At 32.5% G+C, this 25983-nt stretch overlaps 1 protein-coding gene across 5 annotated transcripts in view; it reads right to left on the reverse strand.

Moving 5' to 3' along the window:
• LOC140435296 (furin-like protease 2) overlaps positions 1-25983 on the reverse strand; it is a 1428549-nt gene that overhangs the window by 37297 nt on the left and 1365269 nt on the right. For all 5 annotated transcript variants that reach the window (XM_072524126.1, XM_072524127.1, XM_072524123.1 and 2 more), the window contains one exon: positions 24570-24704. In XM_072524126.1, the coding sequence (XP_072380227.1) occupies positions 24570-24704 (135 nt within the window). The remainder of the gene's footprint in view (positions 1-24569; positions 24705-25983) is intronic.

Consider the following 25983-nt stretch of genomic DNA (forward strand, 5'->3'; position numbering starts at 1 on the left):
CGTTACCCTATGTAGGTGTCAAGATCATCCAGCCTCGAATGTCTACTGAACAAAGGCCACGTCCCTGTGTTTCCTTTAATCGTTAGTCCATCGTATAGGTTTCTATTCCGAGTTGCCGACAACAAAATTAGCTTGATCGACGCTTCTCTTGTCTTCCCTTCGTCTCCATTTCAATAATCTCCGTGTCCATCGCCTATCTGTCGTTCTAGGTATGTGTCCAGCTTACCTTTTATTTAATCTCACTATCCTTTTAATGCTGTTAGTCCCCTTGGTTTTCTCCTAATCTGTTCGTGCTGTTGTAATCAGTTGGAATAGAGAGTGTTTTTTTTTGGGAGCATTCTGTTTTGAGATATTCGCTGAGATAGAGATTAAATTTTCTCTCTGAGACAGAGAGATTAAATTTTTTGGCATAGTCATCTCGGTATGTTATTTGTCGAAATATTTTCGAGTTCGGAGTATATGAAGACTCTTAAGAAGGTTGATGGAAAGTTTTTTGGAACAGACAGTTAATTTAAAAAAGATTTTTCTCCACACTAGTCATATATATCTAGATGAAAGTCAGTCTGGAGAAGTCTGGAAGTGGGGATATTCAGTTAGTGACATTACATGAGTGTCTGGGAACTACGGAGATTTGTTGTGTCCCCTATGCTCTGGTATAGCTTTGCGTGGAAGTCATGGACATTGATACGTTATATATCATACGGTATGTTCTGAGGCAGCCTTAGAAGAAGTCTAGACAGTCTATGTTATTTGAGAGGAGGTTGTTGACTTTTCACTACTGGAAAATGGTGGGGGAATGTCGTCCTGTAATGGGTTGAGCATTTGTTGCAGATGATCTTTGTGTTTGGGAGCTGTGTGTGGAGGGTTGAACTGACCGTCAGTTTTAGCATACAAGCGAAGCAGTGTATCATCTCCAGAAGATGCCAACCCCTAGTGTTGGCGAAACGTCGAGAACTAACTTCAGAAGACAACGGCCTAACAGCCCGAACAAACAGTTTAACACGAAGATGTTTGTTGCTTTTTAAAACTGTCAGTTCATTAATTTCTATTGGACGAGCACCATAGGTGCCACTTTTTTGTGATTAAGTATGAAACGACAGTGTAGAACGCTTTAAAACCGATAATTGTGTATAAAAACAACAGCCATTTAGTTCAGTAATACAAATTTTACAAATACTAGACTTCACAATGTAGTATTGTCTTTCAGTAGCGCTAATTTTTATCTCAATTTCATAAAGTAAACCAAACCGCGGAACCGCAACTCGAGTATCCCGCAACCTCTTCTTTTTTTGTGCACGCCGTTGCCTATAAATAATTTTTATCGCACCCATTCGCCGACAGATTAAAATGCTATCATTAACACCGAATAGCCAGAGCGCCAAACAATGCCCGCTTAAAATTTTGCAATATGTTTTCTAGTGTTTAACAGTATCTTATCGCTGTATTTTTTTCTGATCCACACACGTAGCTAATTGTTGCGGACTTTTACAGTTAGTTATGTGGTTTATTTTTAAGTTTTGTTTGGTCTGGACGAATGTTTTCGACGTGATGTTTGGTTTGCCAACGGGAAATCTGCAGTTGATATATTTTGTTAATTTCCTCTTGAAATAGATAAGCCCAGTTTAAATATTATCAGGATGTGTTTCTCAGTAAAATTAAAAGTCTGTCTACTAGCTGGTGCTGCTATTATTTATTCCATTTTATATGTTGAAAGTTTTTATACAAAACTATCTCACTTTTTTTTTAGTTTGTTCCTTATTGTTACGGTAAAATAACTGAACAGCAGTACTGGCATATTTGCTAGAAAATAAACCGTATAAAACGATAGAAAAAATGGAATAAGCGTGTAAATGTGAGATCAACACGTTAATCTGATACTACAAAAGGTAAAATGAACAGAAGAAGAACTATATATAAAACTATTGTTATTTATCCAAATTGTTTCTTTTGCCATTTTTATTTTTCATTAGTTTCTTCTTCTTCTTCTTCTAGTACCGACTCCACTAATGAAGGTCGACTTCAAATTCCAATTGCAAATCACCATTGCAAATTCATCTCTATCTTCTGCTTTTGTTAAAAGCGTCTGTGTTTTTCAGCTAGGATATTTGTCGTCTACCAGGACCCTTTTTTTCTTCGATTTCACGCTTCATAATCAGCTGCAACAGCTCAAACTTATTATCTCTTTTTAATGAAAGAAAAAATAATATTATCAAAAGTTTATTCTGTGCAACATAATTTCGTTCGTTATATGATCGTTTCATGGCATTTTTAAAATTTTCCTAAAAAACCACATCTCAAAAGGAGTCCATGAAAAGATCTTCAATATATTTAATCCATACTTGTTTCATTTCAATTGGGTTATTAATTACTTACTTACGTATAAAATTAGTTTTATCAGTTAATGATTAGGTGTGTTTTATCAAGATTTTCCGGAAAATTCTCAATCAACTTTTTTATGTAAATTATAATGATCATATTTTTTCTGCAATTCCTCCATTTCAATGCATGTCTCCATCATCCACTTGTCCTTATCCTCATTTATTCTGTATTCATCTAGATTTTTGTTTCTATATTTTTTTCTTTGTTCCATGATTTTCAGTATTTCTCGAGTCATCTAAGGTTTTCGGCTTTCTTCTTTCTTTTGAAGATTTTCGTTTTTTCTTGATAAGAGATACTGCACATAATTCTCACATTCTTAGTGTTTTTCATTGCTAATGTTAATCTTTTTATTTCTTGATTTATATACATCAAAGCCTCAGCACATATTTCCAGAACCACAGAATTTGAGATTAAACGACTTACCTGTAAGGAAGTTCAATCATAATTATACGAGCTTCATTCCATCAGTCTAGAACACAAATGGCATCACTGCTTTGCTAGTGAAGTACACACTAGTTGAAAGTAAATAAACCAAATCTTCATCCGGTCACCCCCGGTCTGGCCTCATTCTTGCGTTAGTGAAAATCGATTATGTAATTGGGGTGGAAGGATGAACCTCCGGAGGGGTGGGTTGTTCTAGACTGATGGAATGAAGCTCGTATAATTATGATTGAACTTCCTTACAGGTAAGTCGTTTAATCTCAAATTATACTTCACTTCATTCCATCAGTCTAGAACACAAATGGCAGTTGTTTAGAGAGTTTACATGATCGACTAGGCTTTAATAAATCATACAATTTAAGTACTAATCTTTATTATATAGCAGCTAACCAATATGAATAATTAAACAGACACTATATTTTACTTCTTAGGTAATGAGGTAACTAACCCTAACAATGAAACTTACTTCTACAAACAAAGTATTTCTTATAACCTAAAAATATTTCTAGCAAATTCTGCGGGGGTTTCGATTGGTCTATTATAATAGTTAAAAAATATTTCTGAATTTTTAGACCAACCTGCAGTAGCTTTTATGGTATCGATTGAAACTCCGCATCTAAGCGCTGCCGAAGATGACGCATGCCTGGTACTGTATGGGGTAAAGGTACTTACATCGATACCACTCATCTTCAGAACAGATTTTATCCATCTTGAGAGTGTCTGGGTAGAGGCAGCCCGATATGGTTTCTTGTAAGTTATAAATAGACGCGTTATATTTCCCCTCAAGGGTTTTGTGATATTAATATAATGTAGTAAAGTGGAAGCCACACAAAGTTCTGGTTTATTATAGAAAAACGGAAGACAAAGAGAGACAAAAAAAAGAGGAAGACAGAAAGTTTAGGTTGACTTTTATTAGGTGCTGAAGTTTTTAGCAATTCTGTAATTATTATTTCAATTCGATCATCGAAGTTGGAAATGTTATTAATGTGAATACTGTTAATAGTTTGAACTCGGTGTGCAGTACATAAAGATATTATGGTAACCAACTTTGGCGACAATTGCTCTAATGTAAGATCTTCCAACGGATATATTGTTGACACATACTCCAGAACGTTATCGGGATTCCAAGTCTTAGTATATTTTGGAAATGATGGCCTCAATTTAAAAATACCTTTAAGATATCTATTAAGAGCTTCAGATTGTTTAATATTTGGTACTATTAGAGAAATAGCCGATCGGAATGTATTTAAAGTGGAGTAACTACTTCCCCTTTCATATTCTGTTAACAAAAATTGCATAACATCTTTATCAGATGCATCAAAACAGAGCAATAGGTTTTCTTGACAGTATGCCCACCATTTCCTGTACGCCACACTGTACTGCTTTATTGTAGATTCTGACAATGATGCCAACATTATATCTGTTATTTCTACAGAAAAACCCTGGGTTAGGTACGCTCGCCGGATACAATCCCTGCCACCAGGGTAATCCTCGACCATATGGGGTGGCTGCAATTAAAGGGAGATAACATTAGGTCTCTTTTTGGTTTAAACAAAATGGGTCTAAATTTTAGAAGTTTTAAGAAAACTGGATACCAACATTGAGCTTCCCAAAGAGGAACCACCACAATCCCTTCTGCTTTATCTAATATTATTTTATTAAGTACCAAGTAGTTAAGAATAAGAATATTTCTAACTTTTAAATATTGAGTAACAGGTTTTAAAATTTTTGTGAACAAATATGGCGCGACTGATAAACCAAAAGGTAAAACGTTAAATTGAAACATTTTTCCATTGTACTGAAATTTTAAAAATTTACGATGTTGTTTATTGATTGGTATTCCAAAGTAAGCATCCTTTAAATCTAGAGAGACCATGTAGCAACCTGGAGTAATTAAACTTTTTACAGACCTGTAATCATCTAACTTAAAATGTGGAGCTGTAATATAAGAATTTAATCGTTTCAAATTTAAAACAAATCTGTTTCCTCCACTAGACTTCGGTACTAGAAAAAATGAGGATATAAAGCCTTTCTTATTTGAATTACATGGTGATACAGCACCAATTTCTATCAATTCATCAACAGCTGCCCTCATTGCCTGGTGATCGGAATAACATTTTTTAAAAAATGATTGATTCTGGCAAGGTTTTAAATCAAATGGAATTTTGTACCCCTTAATAGCTTTCAAAATGAAACGGTTTCGAGTAACTTTGCTCCATTTTGCTACAAATCTCCGAAGTCTACCTGCATATTTTACCTCTAATTGCGACGTGGTTGTTTCCTGGGATATTGTGCCGTTTTGTAATTTTGTTTGTTCTGCCTTCTGCTGTAAAGCTTGTCTCTCCCGTCGACAAAGAACTGACTTCTTTTTTCTTTTAGGTAGTTTCCGTAACCCAAGTTGTTCCTGTCTGGATTGAACCTCATCCTTCCTCGCTGAGGCTGCAGCTTCCAGTTTAAAGACGTCGATGAAGGTTTCTTCACAAATGCTTTTAAGTCAAAACTAGATTTCTTTTCGGCATTATTGAGCACTAACACAAAAAACACTTTATAGCGACTTATGCGTACGACACTAAAAGCAAGAATGAGGCCAGACCGGGGGTGACCGGATGAAGATTTGGTTTATTTACTTTCGACTAGTGTGTACTTCACTAGCAAAGCAGTGATGCCATTTGTGTTCTAGACTGATGGAATGAAGTGAAGTATAATCACTTTTTTTGTTGTTTCGAATTTAGTTAAAATATTATAAAGTACATTTTAAAAATTGCTTTCTTGTCTCTATTTTGTTTATACGTTAAATATTTATCCCGTCTATCCCGCAGGATATAGATATAACGGTACGTAATCATTCCTAAGTAACGAACGAGTCCCTAAAAAACGCCTAAATAATAAATTTCAATATATCTAAATCAAACGCTTTTACAAAATTCGCAACTCCCAGTTGGCATATTCACAAACGTCTTAAAAATGATTGACAAATATTCATTTTTTAGGATCAGATAGGGGATAACGCAGGGATTTTCCAAGGAGGAACGAAAATATGAAATCTCAGAAAAATGATTACTTTTGTGGGGTTCGATTAATCGTAAATAAATAAATACTTATCTTATTTTGGTTACGAATATATTTTTGTCTTAAAAGCTCTAATCCTATACATCTAATCCCATAATTAACCAGCATTTTATATGTTATTGTATTTTTATTAGCCATATCTTAGCGTATAATTTGGAGTTAGTTGGTAGCAAAAATATTGATCTGTAATGTGATCTGTGATATCGTAACCTGAGTACTGCGTTTACTTATAAGATTTTTTAGTTTTACCATGGCCTTCCTACCTAATAGTTGTAGTGTTTTTCCTGTCATTAAGGCAAATCCTGGAGCTTTTTTAGGATTTATATTGTTTTTAATTACTTTGATTACTTCTGTAGGTAGTGTTGCCCAAATGCAAGAACCAGACGAGACTTAGACAGTCTTGGTCTTGGTCTTGCGCCAATACACCTGGTCTTGGTCTTGGTATTGCACTCCCGGTCTTGATCTTGGTCTTGCAGCAAGAGTCTTGCAAGTCTTGCAGTTACCCAGTAGCCTATTGCTATTTATTAAACGTTACTAGGGAAGTTTGAAGCCTAGATCTAAGCGATCCGTGCCTATGCTCTAACTAACCCAGCTATCTACCATGCCTCATGAAAGTCAATCAAACATGGTTAAAACACAAAAAAACCAAATTAATGACATAAACTTGACTGTATTTTAAAGAACATTTTCTGTCTAGAAAAGTATTGATGGACCTCCACCATATATGAAATGGAAATCTTAAAAAAGATTGGTACGTGGCAAAAATCCAAATACAGGTATCAAGGCCACATATTCTTTAGGTGATAAGATAACAAACTATAATCCACTTATTAAAGCAGCATAAATGTTACTAACAATCTTAGCTCTACTTTGATATAAAAAACTAACTTGAAAAAATAAAGAATAGGTAAGAAAGCAATGATAATCAAAAGAAGTTATTTTAAATTAAGGAGATATCTACTTTACCAAAATAAAGTAGTAGGAATATTTTTTTAGGAACCAGAATTTTGGTTTTTCAGGAAGAGTAAACTTGAAGTGTTTCTGTTTTTCATTTTCATTTTAACCTTTCTATGTAGGCACAATTCAAACAAAGCAATTTGGGATGCATAAATTATTTCGGAAAACTCATCAAATTTGCTTTTAGGTCTTTTATATCTATAATTCCAACGCTCACTACTCCGACTATTTTAAATCTATTTGAATCTTTGTCTCCCATGTCAAATTGTAAACTTGTCAAATGAAGTTTAGTGATGTCGAAAAAGTACCTACTACTATAAATGTCCGTTACTATTCAATACCCTAAGTATCTAATAACAAACCGAGAATTATATATCGCTACTTCGTTATTCTACATATTTCGGTATTTTGTTTACACGGTAAGCTACATTATCTGTTATTAATAAACTTTTGAATATTATTGCGCTCTTTCAGCAAATTTGGTTTAAACGAATGATCTCATCGCACACTCAGCAGAAACAATGTTTAGTCTTAGGCCGATAAGATTTGTTTATTTAGATTCCTCCTAACTAAATTATAATGGGAAAAAAATTGAAATTATTAAGTGAGTGCCCGTAATAAAAAGTGTTATATTTTTTTATAGCTAAGGTGACATATTTTTAAAAAATTTCGATACGGTATTACAGTCGACGTATCAATGCAAGATTATTTTATGATTAGAGGGCGACTATAAATCTGGACAATTAATTATTTCAGACCGAAGAAGTCGTATACTGGAAAAGAATGTACAAAATATTTTATTTTTACATTGTAATTATGATCTCTGAGCACGTGTCAAATGTGTTGTTTTTAATGAATATTTTGATTGATGATTTTAATGTATGTTTATGTTATTGTTCGTAATGTGCATAAGTCCAGTTTTTTAAATTTTTATTACATATTTTATTACATATTTTTACATAATATGTAAAATATTACATATTTTCTCATAGAGTATTTAAGCATATACTCGAACTACAATACTCGCTAAAACGACACTCCGTCCTAACTGCAAGACGCAAGAGTCTCGCAGGCTTAGTCTTGTTCTTGCGTAAATCTTGCACGGTCAGTCTTGGTTTTGGTCTTGCTAAAATTAGGCGGTCTTGGTCTTGTTCTTGCGTTTTCGCAAGACCATTTTATTATTTGTAAGTTTGCAAGTATTGTTCATATCGTATTTAATACTCTCAACATCATCGTTTTTGGCTTGATAATTTTTCTCTAATTTCGTGATTTTGGAATAAATTCTCTAAGTATGAAAAAAACAGATTTGCTTTTTCTTTTTCGTTAAGTGCCAATGTTCCATATTCTTTTCTATATGGTCATTCTGAGATGACCTAAGACCAGTTCGTTGTGAGATATAATTGCAAAAAATATTAGTTTATTAATTTTAAATAAATTCTCCAAACTCAACTCATAATAAACTATTCACTAATAATAATCAGCTTATTCCTCACCTTTTCTAGGTAAATTACTAGGTATAATCCTATTATATACAGAAGACATATTATGAGACATATTATGAGAAGCAGAAGCTTGAGCCAAAAAACAAAAATATCAATATACAAAACGCTGATACAACCAGTGTTGACATATGGGTCGGAGACATGGACCATTTACAAGGCAGATGAAAACCTCCTGCTTATCTTTGAACGAAGGATCCTGAGAAGAATATTCGGTGGCATCTGTGAAAATGGTGTTTGGAGAAGGAGGTACAACTACGAGATATATCACAGATATAAACATATACTTGGTGGTAAAGACAGTATCCCTTATAAAAACAGGAAGACTAAGATGGGCAGGACATCTGGCAAGATCCCAGCAGAACAACCCTCCTAGAAGAATCCTTATGTCACAACCTGTGGGAAGTAGAATTAGGGGTAGGCCAAAACTCAGATGGAGGGATGGTGTAGATGAGGATGGTAGAAAATAGGCGCAGCAAACTGGCAACAGTTGGCAATGGATAGAACTGACTGGCGTAATAGGGTCGAGGCTCTTTTATAGGGCTGTAGCACCAATGCTGATGATGAACTTTAAATTTTATAGTGACTTCTAAAAATAAAAGTTATAATTGTCGAATTTCAACAGAAATGTATTAAAAATGATATTTTAATCTTTTGAAGAGATTTTTGGGAAAACAAATTTTCCAAATCATTAAGAAATTACAGATATAAATAACAAAATTAATTAAGACATAAAATGACGGAGCAAATTCTCTTTGTACATTTCCTCAGCAGTCAGTGGTTTGGTAAACCGTCCGATCGTTTAAGTATTTTTTTATTATTTCATTGTTTATTTTCCTCAGTTCTGTTTTAGCCATGTTTTCCTGTTTTTTCCTTTTCACCAGTTCTAGAATTACTTTGGGATAATTTTAACCTATGGTTTTTCTTATTATTTGTTGGGAATTGTTCCATGCTGCTTGTTGTATATATATATGGCTAGATTCTTTGCGTCATCATCAAGTAATTCATTAATTTTAAGTAGTACATTTAGACCAATTCTGTCACTTAACACCTCTCTAAAGCCTAGCCAAGTCCGTTTTGTCATTGTTAAAGGTTCACCAGTTGAGTGTCTTTTTCTATTTAGATTTTCTACTGCTGCATGTAATCCTCTACCCTTTGTATTGCTTAACCTTGAACCACATACGGTGTTTTTAGCATTAAAGTTTGCAAAAATGATAAATTTTTCTCCAAGCTTCATAAGTAGACTTAGGCAAATATGAAAAATGCATATATTGCATATTTTATGCAAATATCTCGAGATCTTGCATAAACGTCAATTTATTTCGAATTGCGCATTTTAAAGAATATTAATCTTCTTTAGGTGCCATGTCCGTATCTAGACGTTAACCATCATCAAGTTTACAATTTCCTGAAACCGTTCTCTATCAGCTGCTGCGCAAAATAATTCTTCTACTGTAATACCACACTATTGTCTAATATTAAGTAATCATGAAAGTTTCTTGCGACCAATTCATCTCTTTCCCACTTTTTAATGTACGATTGTTTTGTGAAATGTGTCTGATATTAAACATATATCGATTTTTTACTTGAGACGGATTTATATTGAGACGGATAAAGTACCAGCTTCGGCAAGACACCCTGAAGAGATAAACTAGAGAAACTTATCCTTGTATGAGAACAGAGTTCTTTAATACGCAATCTCAGAAGCCTTCGAAAGAAGATGACACCTTAGACAAATTTCTAAAATAAATAAATTTGGTTTTGAAAAGCATAAAAAGACAGAACCAAAATGTAATGTATAGTTTCTTTAAAAACATTTTAGCAAAAGCTTTTAACAGATATAACAATAATGCAATAGTTAATTAATAATGTACAAAGTCATTAGAGTTTACCAGCCATCATTTATTATTTAGACATCAAATGAAATTTCATGTAGTTAATAATAAAGCACTGTAATTACATAGCAGCGTATTTCATGTGCGTTTCGCAAAACACCCAATATAGCTAATTACAGACTTTGCACAAAGATTTATTTGCGGAATGGAATTTAAATAGAATGTATTAAAACTGGAAATGGAATTATATCTCTAGCAATTAGTTCTTCAAATATCTGATAGATGATATTTTTATGAACTTGTAGGGGTGAAATTTAGGATAGTATGTACTAGATTTAAGTTTTGTATAATAAAAAATTAGTTTCTTAAAGTAGAAACCCTCAATTCAGAAGAGTGAATATCCTCAAATTTACAGTACAGTGTAGCCAAATCTTGTTCACAAGTAGTAATTATGGTCATACAAAACATGTATTCTTCCACGCAGCGATTATTACCGTCATAAAAATACCAAAAAACATGATTTTTTCAATAGTAAAAATTAAGCACAAAATTGTAATAAAATAAATTTTATTTATATGTTCCGTTTCGTTACGTATTTAAATTTATAAAATAAAAATCGATATTTTAAAACATTATTTTTCAATCGTTTGGCAATGTTGGAATTAGCGAGGGAACTCGGTTTTACAATTCGGATCCAGACATGCAGTAAAACTAGTTTTTATTATTTTTTGCCGAAGAAATGAACGAAGGAAACATTGGTGTTTCTATGGGTAAATAGTGCATGTGTTTTTGTGAGTATATTTTATGTGATAAGTTTGTAAACTTATTGTTGTCAATACTGTTTTATCAATACTGTAGTTTGTCGTTTTATAGTAAATATTTAGTTATATTCTTTGAAATTATTGTATATATAGTATATATCCAGATTATTGAAATACAATGGACGAAAAACCGAGTTGTTCCAAGAGAAGACAGCAAAATTCTGATGTTGATTCCAAGAATGAAAAGCCGCAAAAGAGACGGAAAATGTTAACGTCCGAAGAGAAGGTAATGATACGAAACGTTTATGAAGGAATTGTCGGCAGAAAAATGGCATTAAACGTTAGCCCAGCGGTCGACATTTGTAGCAGTTTAACAAAAGTATCCGTTAGCTGTATTTATCGTGTACTTAAAAATACATCGGAAAATAAAAAGCAAGAAAAAGGTAAAACTAGAGGTAGGAAAAGCATTGTTTTGGATGACGAGACAAGGAATATTATACGTCAAAAAATTCATTCATTTTATTTTCGGAGTGAAATTCCAACACTGAAAAAAATTTCTCAAGAGCTCGAAAATAATGACTCTTTACCCAAGATATCTCGTAGGGTCTTAATCAGGACCATGCACGAAATGAACTTTCGATACGTAAAACGCAACAGAAAAAGTATGCTATTAGAAAAAAATGAAATTATTCTGTGGAGAACAAAATATTTAGAAGAAATACGAACAATTTGCAGCACTGGATGCAAAATATATTATTTGGATGAAACCTGGATTAACCAAGGTTGGAAAAGGTCATACAGTTGGAAAAGTTTGCCAAGATTTAAATGTCAAAAGTAAACGCGAAGCATTTATAGAAGGCTGATATACAGGATTAAAAGCTCCATCAGGAAAGGGACGGCGTTTAATCGTCACCCATATAGGAAGTGATACAGGGTTTCTTGATGATGGTTTTCTTCAATTTAAGTCGAAAAAACAGGTGATTATTAAAGAAATTGAAAGGGAGGATTCAACAATGGCTTACAGAAAAGGGGATTGCATACGAAGAATCAATGCTCAAAATTTAGCTCCTCGACATTGCACGGTTAAGGAAAATTGAATATCTTAAATATGCTGTAGATGAAACTGCAAAAGATTATGGTGTCAAAGTTTTGCGTCTACCACCTTATCATTGCGAGCTTAATCCCATTGAACTTATCTGGGAGCAAGTGAAAGGAGAAGTAGCACGCAATAACAAAACGTTCAAATTAAACGAAATTAAGAAACTTTTGATTCAAGCAATCCTCCATGTAACTCCAGAGAAATGAGCTAAATGTATAGGCCACATAATTAAAGAAGAACATCGTATGTGGGAACTTGACACTTATATAAAAGTTTTACTAGAGCCAATTATAATTACAACAGGTGGTGAAGATAATGACAGCGATAGCAGCACTGCATCTTCAGGTTTAGACAGCGAATAATATTTTCTAATAGTTTAATAAGCACATCAGCATAAAAAAAACCAAAAACAAAAAAAACGAGAAGAACATAGTAAGTGTGTATAGTGTTTGTGTTTAAACACATCAAACATTATTTCTATTTTGTTTTTATAGAATTTTATTTTGTTTTATAGGATTTTATTTTGTTTTGTTTTATACTGTTTAAGTGTTTTGTTCATTTTATTTAATAAGACAATATGGCTCTTGGCGAACACCCATTTAAAAAAAGTATCGCGCCACAATACATACCTCTGGGGTGGTGTGGAAACTGTCTTAAAATTTGTTTTAAAAAAATTTCATTGTGTAGCTCTTTAAGGACGGGTCACGTCAAAAGACGTTTTAGCGTAACTTTCGCGACGGCCGGTTGGTATCAGTAAACTTTCTGCAAAACTACTTCTTTTTTATAGCTTTTTGTTTGTGGCATTCTGTATTTTTAGGGGAATGTAGGGAATGAGCCACAAAATATTTATTCATATGTTTATTTATTGACGTTTCGATCTCTATATCCAGAGATCGTTTTCAATTATACAAATGATAGTACTGTTTATTTTCTATGGCTTTTCGCTTGTCGTTCTGTATTTTTAGAAATGATGTTGGGAATAAGCCCCAATATATTTATTCAAATGTTTAATTTACGGACGTTTAGATCTCTATAAAGAGACCGTTTTCAAACATACAAATGACAGATATATTTATTTTTCTATAGCTGCTTGTTTGTGGCATTCTGTATTTTTAGGGAGAAGGTTGGACATAAGCCACAATATATCTATTTACATGTTTAATACATTGACGTTTCGATCTCTATTCCCTTTTTAAAGATAGAAAAAAAAATAAACAATATAAGATTATAAAAATATATAATAATAAACTATCATTTATATCTTTGAAAGCGGTCTTTGGATATAGAGATCAAAACGTCAGTAAAAACTTGTAAATAAATATATTGTGGCCTATTTCGAACATTAATATTTGAAAAATAAAATATAATTAAAGTTAAAATAAAAGTAAGTGTACGTCACTGGATTTCCAAACAGCTTTCCGCATTTCTGGGCCTTTAAACGATGACTCACTCTCTCAAATAGTGAAATTATACCATAGTAAGTATGATGAGAAAAACCGTTTACCTCTTGTTAAAAATTACTTAATAAATACAATGTAAGAAATTAACGGTCTTTTGTGTAGAGAGATTATCGGATTCAAAACTTTGGGGAATTTTTAGAGAGTAAATCAGGCAGAGTCCATTATTAGATTTGTTTATAGAGAACAAAAATGGGAGATTTGATAGTAACTTCTTGAGAACTGGGTATTTTGTGTGATTTTAAAGGACTGAAAAGTGATTGGTTAAAAGAAGACTGGTGGAAGGAGGATTTTGATTTGACTTACACTTGAAGAATGGGAATAAGGTAATCTGTTGTATACCTTTGGATGAAAAACCTCCAATTCTGACAAGTGAACTAGTACCGGCAGTTTTAAGTGGTGTACAAGGTGTAAGAGTTTAAAAAGAAGTAGCAGTTCTGGCATAGGGATGCTGTTTAGGAGAAGTTTGCAGTATTTGAGTTTTGGAGTATTTGTGAATAAATAATAGACAAGTAAATTTTCGCAGCCTAAAGTGATATAAAGGATATAAAGAATAAAAAACTAGAAGTTTTAGCATGAGAGTTTTGGTAAAAGCACATTTCTACATTTAAATTTAAATTTAAAGAAAACAAAGATATTTAAAAGTTAAAATAAATGAAATTTAACTGGTTTTTGAAAATAATATTGCAGTCATAAAGTTTTGAAACAAAATTTTTCACTATATATAATATATATACAGGAAGAACGAATTCCCAACATAATGTAAAAAAGAAAAATATATGAATAGTAACAAAGAAATTGGAAGTAATATAAAATTGTATAACATTTCGTATTGAGTTCTTGTATTTAAAAATATAAGGCCTAAAGGTTACTCGATGAAAACATCTCAAAAAGCTGCTGATAAAATGCGTGAAGAAATACCCAATTATTAGAAGAAAACTTATACTTACTAGAAAAAAACTAGTCTATAATAATTACGATAAAATATATTGTAAGGAATATATTCTTGTAACGCCACTGATAAAATATATCTGAAGAACAGGACGCCGCTGTAAGAAAAAATAAAACACCATAGACTTAACAAATCTATAAGAAATATCAAAGATACCAAGTTAACTTCCATTTTGGAGTCAGTTAAAGTTCAATTTTGACAGAAAGGATTAAGCATAAATGATAATTTGTTTGTTTTGTTTATAAATTTATATTTCTCGCTTCCTAAATGGCATTTCTAAGTATTTTTGTCGCAATTTTTAACTAGTCCACAGCGAGCTTAATGTCAGCCATCGATTTTCCTTTTCGATATGTTTACCACTATGTAACAGTGTTTATGCCGACGCATTAGCATATATTATATCAGACACATTGCTCTTGCCAAAATTACATTAGAGCTACGTTCCTCGAACGCCTAGAAACTGCTTCAATATGGTAATGAACAGCTCTACTTCATATCTCCATGGACTGTTAAACATTTTATTGGGCTTTTGTGGCAACGCGGCTCGTTGGGATATGTAGGCTCAGAAGCCAGACGTATACAGTGTGTTTGGGTATTAGGTGTGATTCTCTAACGAGATCAGTTGGCTTTGGAAATTTGGAATTGAATTTAGTCCGTATAGTGTGACTTAATGCAAGCAAATAACGGGAAATATTCTATTATATAGAATCTTGAATATTCGCCTACAAAATATTGTAACAATATGTCTATAAGAAGTTTTTAAAAAGACAAGAAAATGTGTTTCCAGAACTAATTAAGGTAAAAAATTAAATCCAGAAGATTTAAAATGTTAAATATAAATTTGTTATTACAAAAATTAGCACTGTAGTAGGCTATATTTTCCGATAAATAAATCGGATTTTTTCTGATACGGCCTTAATAAATTCTTATAAAGTCGACTGCATTTGTTGTAAAATTTAGCTTGAACTTGAGTTTTGTCGCAAGAGTTTGTTTTTGAACAACTGAAAACCATGGCTTTAACAAGCAGGCGTTATTATGTGAATATCCCGAACTTTTTTTGTTACATATGTGGCGAGTACATTATAAAGGAAACTAGAAAAAAAGTTTATTGATTTTATGTACAAAACTTGTCGTGAAAACTTGCGACAGTGGACAAAAGGACAACGAAAATGTTTAAAGTTTGATATTCCAATGGTATAGAGGGAACCAAAAAATTATTTTAAAGATTGCTATTTCTGTCTTGTAAATATAAAGAGCATTAATCGTAACAATCGATATACGTGGACATATCTAATCCGTGGATTCAGCAATAAGACCAATTCCATATCAGCTTGAGCAGATATCCATTCCAATAGTTAGCAGTCTACCTAAGTTACCAGAGGATAATGTCGAAACTTTATCTGACAAACTACAGACTAATAGATTTAAGGAAGATGACAGTGATTTTGAAGGGGATTCAACACGTCCTGGGCGCTACTTAGGAGGCCAAGCGATCTTATCAGGAATTTGAACCTTCCAAAGAATTCTTTCGAGTTGCTTGCATCCAGACTAAAGGAAATGAATCTTCTTCACCCAGACACCAAAATTATATACTACCGTAATAGATAAAAAGATCTTTTGGTTTTTTTTTCTCAGCAAGATGATAGGGATTTTTGTAACAATATTAAAGGACTGTTAGAAAAAATGGGTGCATCGGAGTATACACCAAATCACCGGAGTCTTTTTATCGACAGTTCCAAACGAAGTTTAAAGTATGTTCTTCTACAAATATAGAAGTATACCAATTGGGCATTCTACAAAAATGAAAGAAAAATATAAAACAATATCGCTGGTGCGATAGTAGTGCGAAAGTATAATCAACATCAGTGGGCGATCTATGTTGATTTTAAGATGGTGAACTTTCTCCTGGGAAAAGAAGGTAGCTATACAAAATATCCTTGTTTTTTGTGTCTTTATAATAGCAAGGCTAAGCGCCAACACTGGAGTAGAAGAAAATGACGTTCTAGAGATACTTTAGTTCAAGGAGAAGCTAACGTAGTTAACAAAGCATTGCTCGACCGAGAGAAAATAATATTACCTCTGTTATATATTAAAATAGGGCTGATGAAACAATACGTAAAAGCCCTGGACCAGAATTGTCCTTGTTTTGAATACCTTTCCAGCAAATTCCCTGCAATTGGTGAAGAAAAATTAAAAGCCGGAGTATTTGATGGGCCTCAGATACGACAACTTACAAAAGATTCATATTTTACAGAATCGACGACTAAAATTAAAAATGTAATCGAAAAATTACCGGTATATAGTGGAAAAAATACTCGACAAGTTTAACAAACACGGTTGTCATATGAGTATTAAAATTCATTATCTCCACAGCCACGTTTCATAGAAAATCTTGGTGACCTTAGTGAGGAACAAGGAAAACGCTTCTAATAAGATATGTATCAAAACAATGGAAGAGAGGTATTAGGGAAGATAGGACACTCACATGATGGCCCATTACTGCTGGAGTCTTCAAAGGGACCGTCCTTTTAAAGCCTCTAAAGAAAATCCTCTAAAAGGAAGTTTTTAGGTGACGCCGAATAACAGATTTTTGCTGCGATGCTGGTTAGGTTACATGAAAAGTTAAGTTTTTTTGGCAGATATGTGTGATGATTTTTGTAAGTATATTGTTGTTCAATAAATATCTGACTTTTTATTCGTGTTTTATTTATTTGATGAAGAGTTTTAGGTTAAATTACCCTTTATGTTAAAAATGGGACCTGTTGTATTTTCTGAGAACGATCTGATGGAGCAAATCTGGTGCCATTTTTGGATTTAGTAGACCCAAATTACCTAAAAACAGTAAAAAAATTTCCGGCCTATTCTTCATTCTGTAAAAGCTGCAATCATTTTATGTTAGTATCAAACGCTTTCGCAAAGTCTATAAATATAAGGGTAAGTAGTTTAATGCATTCTTATAAGGCTTACATACCATATCATTTCTACCATATCCTGACTTAAATTCTGCCTGTTTTCTTGATACCAATACATGATTTTGTTGGAACATTGTCCATTACTGTTTTATCTTTGATATGTTTTTCTACCCTTCTATTTATTTTTTTAACCCAAATTACTTCAAACTTACAGTGCATATCGTATTGTTGAATTTTATTTTTGATATATTCCTTTGCAAATTCAGTATCTATGTCTGTAATTATACCCTGTCTATGGAGTATAAACTTCGGAACGTAACATCAAAATTGTTGTTTGTAAATGATGAGAAAAGTTTGTTGATTGATTAAAAACTTGGCTGATTGATAGTCGTTAAATTTAATTCTGATTCTATTCCTGCCGATTAAATCAATACTAGTAATTTTGTTATCCAAATTTGAAAGTATAGTATCAGCGATTTTGATAGCATTAAGCTTACCGTTAATTATTTCCTATATATACATGAAAAGGACCTGTAACACTGCTCCGATATAGAAAATGTTCTCATAAATTTTCTGTAGAATTATTAGAAGTTATATTAATTACAGATTCTCCGAAGTTACTTAAACAACTTCGTCCATCCGGCTAATACCTGGAGGTTTATCTGGAGGTCTCCTCGCATGGTCCACATTGGGTTTTTAATAACTTACCACTTTATCAATTCGAATTATCGTACCTAAACGGTAACCCCCAATGGGTTAAAATAAATTTAAATACACTTAATTTTTATATATTTCTTCGACACTGGGAATTCAAAACTATTCAAGATTCAGACAAAACAGGTTTTACAAGCCCAAAATGTATTATTTCACTCATAAAAATTTTTGGGAGCTATTTTTTAGCCGACTGTGTTTGACGTTTATAAATATCAAAGTCATCCGTAGCAATGTAACACATAATATATCCCTTAGTTGATTTAAATACAGTAAACTTTTTGTACTGTACAAAACTACGCAGCTTCAAAGATCGCAAATTTCTCCGGACTTCTCTCCAATACCATTAAAAGATTAAACTTTATTTTGTTCTCAAGCTATACCTTTCCTGCTCCAACAAATAGCATACGGATAATGGAAAATTAGAAACGACAGTTACCAGTTGAACAAAAACCTTTTAATCTAAATGAAAGTTCTGTACTGGTATTTCCTTTCGGTATTTACAAGAAAATATAAAGATATCAGTAGTTGATATTTTTTGTGTAAATCACATATTTTAGATGAAACGAGATTGTTGTAGATTTTCGTAAAGTAAGTTTAAAATAAAGGCGATAAAATGGTATTAATGTAAAACAGGATGAAAACAAAATATCTCAAAGCTATTTTTATCTACAATGTAAGCTAAACAATATAAGGGAAAAATCAAATTTTTAATGTATTTCTTAATATTTATATTGTAGTGACCCCTTCTCTTCTTCACCTTCTTCTTCTTCTTCCTTTTTTTATGTAGGCTTTATTCTTCTTCAATATTAGAATCCTAAATTGTTTAAATTATCGTACCATCTTTTTCTTGGTCTTGCCAATACTTCTTTGACCCTTTGGTGACTTTCCTTATCCAACAGACTTTTCCCTGATATTCGTCGGAGTATTTTCGTCTCTGCTGTTTCTAGTAGTCGTCTAGTTTTAGATCTGTCAGGACTTGTCTCCGCCGTGTAAGTTAATATAGGTCTAATTGCTGCTCTATAAATTCTTGTTTTTGTGTCTTGTCTTAGGTGTTTGTTCTTCAAGATTGTGTCAAGAGATCCAGCCGCTTTACTTGCCTTTAAGCTTTGTTGTCGTACTTCTTCTTTAACATCTCCGTAGCTGGTTATATCTATTCCCAGATATCTAAACCTTGCTTCAGGCTGTATTATTTTTCCATCAATTTCGATTTTACATCATAGTGGTTATTTATATGTTGTCATACATTTAGTTTTTTCTGCTGATATTATCATATTTTATTTCTTGACTGTTGTATTGAAGATCTTTGGAGCTCGTCTTCTGTCTCGGCGATTAATGCGAAGATAATATTTGGATTTCTTTGTTCCCCATTCTGTAACCATGACCTTTTCGTACTGCTTGTATTATTTCGTCCATTATTATATTAAAGAGAATTAGGCTTAACTGGTCACCTTGTCTGACTCCGCTTTGTACTGATATACACTGTGTTAGTTTCCCATTTATTTTGTCTGTATTCGATTATGGAAGTAGATGTTTTCGATGGTTTGTATAATATTGATTGGAATGTTTCTTTTATACAGTAGGTGTAAGACGTCTTCGACTTGTATGCGATCGAAAGCCTTTGTCAGGTCTACAACATATCCACTTCTCGCTATTAATAAATACTAACACGAAAATTTTACTAGCAACAGTATCATCAACTTATTAAAAATATATTCTATTTAACAAACTACGTTTACTCAATGCTAAGAATATCTAGCAATAAAATCAACACTCAAAGTCTTTTTCTACCACGTATCTCTTCTTTTAGCTCGCCGAATTTCCTGTCACGCCAATTTGGAGGACCTTATAGGCCCATAGCGTTCCAGGACCGTCAACCGGCCCTAATTTTATAAGAAAATATCCTGGGGGTGTTGCGGCAAACGTTGCAGATTAGATAATAGGGGATAAACCCAACAGAGGGTAAGATGAGGCTATTTAGGGAGAAGTCACACGGCAAACTTCGGGTAAGGAAAATTATGAGGGATGCGTTGTTTAATCTTGTTATATCGGATAGGTACGCAGAAAAACATGTTTTTATTGAAGGGATGAGCCATGATAAAAATAAATTTATTTTTGAATAGAGAAATAACGTTACACGAAATACTAGATAGATGATAGAAAGATATCGAAATTATTTAATTTGATTCAATGAACAAGCGATATAACATCAAAAATATTAGAAAAGTTGGTTGAAGTATAAAGTAAGTTACGTTTTTGGAGATTTTGTATAAAATCCTGTTCTGCCAAAAACATACTTACAGTAGCTTAATCTTTTAAATCTTGTTAACAAACTATTTCACCTATTTATTCTGCATTTTGTATGTTCTACTTTTGTTGGCGCTTTTGATGAATTTACTCATCCATGGATCCAAAAAAGTTTTATGATATTCTTGTGGTAGTGGACATACCAGATGGTAATGAAGATGAAGGGCTATCAGATGATGATATTTCCCCTATTATATTAAGCCTAGAGTCAGGCTATGAGATGATATAATAGGTAATAATGAATCAGATATTATTATCCCAGAAACAGATTATCCCATTATTTGGAAAAATTACGACGTAATCTAATAAAGAATAGAAATAAAAATCATCCAACTTAAAAAGAAGGAAATTTCGTACCATCAGATGATATAAAATTTCTCGGTTCTACTGACCTGCCACCTGAGTTGCAACAAGCGGATTCCCCTTACGCATTTTTAAAGTTTTTTTTAACAAATGAGATGATCAAATATATAGTTTATCAAATTATATTATATTCAGTGCAAAAATCTTAAAAATCTTTGAAACTTTCTAAAATGAGCTAGAACAGTTCTAAGGAACCTGTATTTATATGTCAATAGTGCAATTGCCAAACGCTGTTATTGGAATTCAAGCCTGAATCGTCGATTGATCTCACATGTTATGTTATGCAATAGATTTTTAAGAAGAAATAAAACTTTTTTACATTTTGCAAACAAAAACGATGCTCTTGCTGCCGGTAATCCTTGTCATGATAAACTTTTTGAAATCCGACCGCTATTAAATAAACTAAGGAATCAGTTACTCAAAGTTCCGAAATTTTTTAGCCATAGATTAGAAGATAATTCCAACAAAGGCGTGTTCATCTATAAAACAATATAATCCACAAAAACTCCGCAAATGGGGATATAAGGCGTTTGTTCTTAGTGCTGTCAGCAGATTTTCCTACGAATATGAAATTTTTATATGAGCTAAAACTAACCAAGTAAGATTTTTTTTATATTTTTACCGTAATCTTAAAGTCACTTTTGTAATCATAGATTTTTTTTATAAAAAGTAAAAGAATCATGCAGTAAGGGGTTAAAGAGCATTGCGACTTGAGCAAAGTCCTTTTGTCGTTGTTGTTGATCTATTCTAACTTTCATCTTTTTTTTTTTCTTAGTTTTTTTTCTGATAAGCTTATCCTCTGGTTTATTCGGTCTTAGAGAATTTTAGTTTTTAAGTCTATCGCAGACTCTAAGATCTCCCGTAATAATCAGATATTTATTTGGTATTACATTTTGAACGTGGTTCAAGGAGCTTTTTAAATTTCTTGGTTTCGTCTATATCGAATAGAACCTTTTCATTGTCTTTATTATTAATCAAAAATTGTGAGACGATTTATCAGCAAATTCACGAGCTGCACTATTTCACAGCGAGCATTCCTTGTTTTTGTTTGCAGCATTTAAATACTATGCCATTTATAATACAATATACAAATATTAAATTGGTTGAACATGTTAAGTCCGCACATTGCACGTTGGTGCGCTTCTCGCTGATGCTTGCCGAAGTAAAAAGTAATGGCAAGTCTCGCAAAACAGAAAACCAAAAATGGTATATCGATGGAAGGCAACCGTATATACGTATTTCTGACTATTAGTCGTCTTCAGTACGGTGCAGCCAAGTTAGAAAAGGAGCATATTAACTTGTTAATAAAGAACATCATATAATGAATTATGAATCAGCCAAAGTTTTAGCTATTGAATCCAATTACAAAAAAAGACTTTTCTTAGAAATGGCATTCATTGCTCAAAATTCAAACGCAATGAACAAAAGGAGTGACATTAATCAGTTAAGCACTATTTACTCCTACCTATTATATCTGGATACACATTCACAATCCAATGATGTTTGAACAACTGATTCATTGTAAAGTTTCCAGGTTTCGTTGTTTCTTATATTTATCATTATACAATTTTGTTTTTAAGCTTAAATACAACTTTTGGTAAATTTTGATGTGTAATAGTAGTAGTACGCCATAAGACAAAGAAAATAAGAAGAAGTACTGTCATTTGCCATCTCCAGGAATGACAGCTACTCTTAACCTAACATTCCACAGTTGGCCGGCACACGTGGCCTTTTTAAACTTTGTATTTGTCTTTTTCTTATGTGTTAGAGTAGAATAATTTGTCAAGTTTGGTCTTTTACACCATGCAAATTTTATATTTTTTAATAATTGACTCAATGAGTGGTGCGTGAATTTTTCACCTGTGAGTAGAACATCCACGAAAGACAAATCTCCATAACGTAAGTCTTTTTACAACCTTTACACTCTTAATAGATTTTGAGGATGCTTTACTAACAGTAGCACTTTATTTCAGTTTTTGCTGATGATGAAAATAAACATTTTCGAAAGCTTGAAACCTAGTTAAAAAGAGTACACTTACTTCACCGCTGCAAATCCCAATAAACCTCAAAGATCCGTTTTCTAACGTTGTCAGCAAAGACTTCTTTTCCTTATATATTGTATATATATATATATATATATATATATATATATATATATATATATATATATATATTATATATATATATATTCAAAAATTTAAACTGGTATTTTTAAATTTTACGGTTTTTGTTTTCCTGAGTTTTGGAAAAGATCAACGAGAAAAAGAAAGAGTAACCAATTTATTTTTCGGCAAATATAACTGAACTCTTTAGACCCTACTCCTTCGTTCGAAAAATGTATTTTAGTCGACTTTTTAAGACAAACTGAAACTCGGCAGGCAATTACTACCACTGATTTTTTCACTTTCTTAAACCAACAAGGCGAGTTTATATAAAATTCACGGGCAATTCCTAAATTGTTTCTGAACGGCTTCACGCTTGTGTACACAGAAAGGCGATACCCTAATTATCACGGGAGGAAAGTTTTTCTTGGCGATGTCGCCCGAGTACGGCGAAGTAGAAAAGTTCTCAAAGTTTGGACTTTCCACTCCTTTTAACGCATCGTTTTCGGCTAAAATCTTGATGAATTTTTGTTTGAGTGGAGTTGGAGGTCGGACGGAAAAAATTATGGGTTCGTACAGATGTTTGACTGCCACATGAATACAATTAGGTCGGAAATGGGTTTTCCAGTAAGTATGTGTTGTGAACATAAAACACGTGACATTGACTTTTATTAAAACTGTCTGTTTCAACAAGAGTTTCGAGATTTTAGTTTGTTGTGAATATAGACTACAGTAAAACATTCTCAGAGTACTCCCATAAGTAACATAAACAAAGTATGTAAAATTTTGGACCATTACACAGTGATATTGGAGCCTATCAAAAACAAAGAGCTCGTTGCAATTTCTCTGTATTATTAGATAAAAAATTGACCTCTAGAATAGAAAACTACTAACGCATAAATGAATGAATATTAACAACACAATGAAGTTTTATGGAGGTCATATAACAATTGGTGTTCACACTCCAAAGAGAGGTAAAAAGGAAAAAACAAAAGATCTCTAGTCATTTCAACAAATATTTAGCAAATGCAGACCATGTCATTATAGGAGGTGATTTAAATCGTAGAATTGTAAACGTATCTATTTCACAAGTAGTGAATTCAGAACCTTTTAAATTATGTAAATTATTAGCGAAATTCAAAATTATTTACATAGAAGACAAAATTTTACTATAGCATGAAAAACTAGTTCCTATTGAACAGTTAAAATTTCCCATTATATGTTAATTAAAAATGTATATAGAAAAATAGTTTAAGAATAATATAATCATAATTATAACGACAAAGACGAACTATTTGAAATGAAATTACATTAAATCGAAATTTGAAAGGATCATACACGAACAAATAAGGCAAATAAGGCAACTGAACAAAAGTCTGCTATGTTTTACTGAGTCTGCTATACAAATGAGCTATCCTTCACAAATTTCCACCCGAGAAGAAGCGCCATAAAATTTTCAAACATCTCTATTTACTACTATACATTCATTAGACTTTGCAAAACAATTGATATTGTGGAAAGCTGTTATTTAAAAAAAATATATCATATTCTGTACATTCAACAAACTGTCTTCATGATTTATTATTTTGAAAATTGATTTACTTAACATAAAACGTTCATGAAAACATTTCAAACTCCTTTAAAGCACACTTTAACAAAATACTTCAACGAGCCAAATAAGTCAAGTTCAAGTAAAAGATGAAAATATAAGAAACAAACGCTTACGTAATTCTGTGCCAGGTCGGGATGGTTTGTCTGGATGCCGTCGTCGAGGATCGACACCACTACCCCTTTTCCGGTGTACCCCTTTTGCCAAGCCGGCGCCAGATTCATGTCCAATCCATCTTTGGCACCGCCGTTCTGAAAAATAAATTAAAAACCGTTTAATTCTATTAAAGGCAGAAGCGGGCGCTGAAAATGTTAACACAGGAATGAACGTTAGAATTTGTTTTAGGAACAAATAATTATTGTGTAATAAAAGTAAGATTAAATGGGACTGTTTACAACAGATGTATCATTCCTAGTCCAGTCGCTTGAATTTTGCTGAGATGTTAGTTTTTGAAGCCCAACAAAGATGCAAAAAAGTTCTTCTATATCCCGGCTTTCCGAGCGATCTACCAAGAATCTGTATGCCGTAGAATAAAGTGTTTTGAATAAGAAATCTAGCTCAGATAATTTTGAATAAAAATGTTTATTAGCACTTTTTTGTATAATGTACCGTTCTCTCAGAAATAACGCTTAAATCGACCAGCGATTTTGAATGTGATTTACAGCCGGTTTCCGAAAGGCTGATCATTATCAAAATTAGGTAATCTACTGTTAACAGTCGATTAAATGCATTTTTAGTTGCAGAAACATCGATCAAACTTCAATCACATAACACACATTAACTAATCTAACAAGCAAATAATCGATGATTAACAGCTTGTCAGAAGTATTTTGGGTTTCCGAAACGCTAATTATCGTTTTATCTATGTCAAACTTCTGTCATACTAGCTTGTCAGGTAATCTGAGATTTTTGGACGATTAATCTTATAATCTTTGGTTATGTATCAATGGTTGTAAGTAAATAAAATAAAATCTTTGGTTACGTTGTAAGATACATAAACCTAAGGTGTTTTATAAAAAGCTGTTGTTTAGAAAGAACCCAAAAATATTGTTACAAAGGTTCATTTTAAGAATTAAAGATGATAAATGACAAATTGGTAAACATTAACGAACGACACAAAATTATTAGTTAGTTAGGTTATGTTTGTTTGTTGATTTTCAGAATGCAGATTACACATAAACAGGAATGATGGTAAAGTGAAACAGCAACATTACTTTCTTAATTTAGAGCAAGATAAAGAACAATTCGTATAGAAATAATAAACGATTACAATCGATTCTACTGTTTCCATGTAAAATCGTATGTCAAATAATCTATAATCGGTGATCACGTAATTTTACCATAATTTTCGTTTCGGAAACCTGTCGCTTGTTAACAATTGATCAAATTTGATACTTGATTACATGATTGGAGATTTGAATAACGTTTCGGAAACCGGCAAGTACGCGAAATAAAACTTGCAGTTTGTAAATAAAATTTGAATCAACTCGACGGTAAAAATTCGATATCTTTTGATCAGAGTGTCCTGTC

The sequence above is a fragment of the Diabrotica undecimpunctata genome, chromosome 2 (genome assembly GCF_040954645.1).
Source record: "Diabrotica undecimpunctata isolate CICGRU chromosome 2, icDiaUnde3, whole genome shotgun sequence".
In the NCBI taxonomy this organism is placed as follows: domain Eukaryota; kingdom Metazoa; phylum Arthropoda; class Insecta; order Coleoptera; family Chrysomelidae; genus Diabrotica; species Diabrotica undecimpunctata.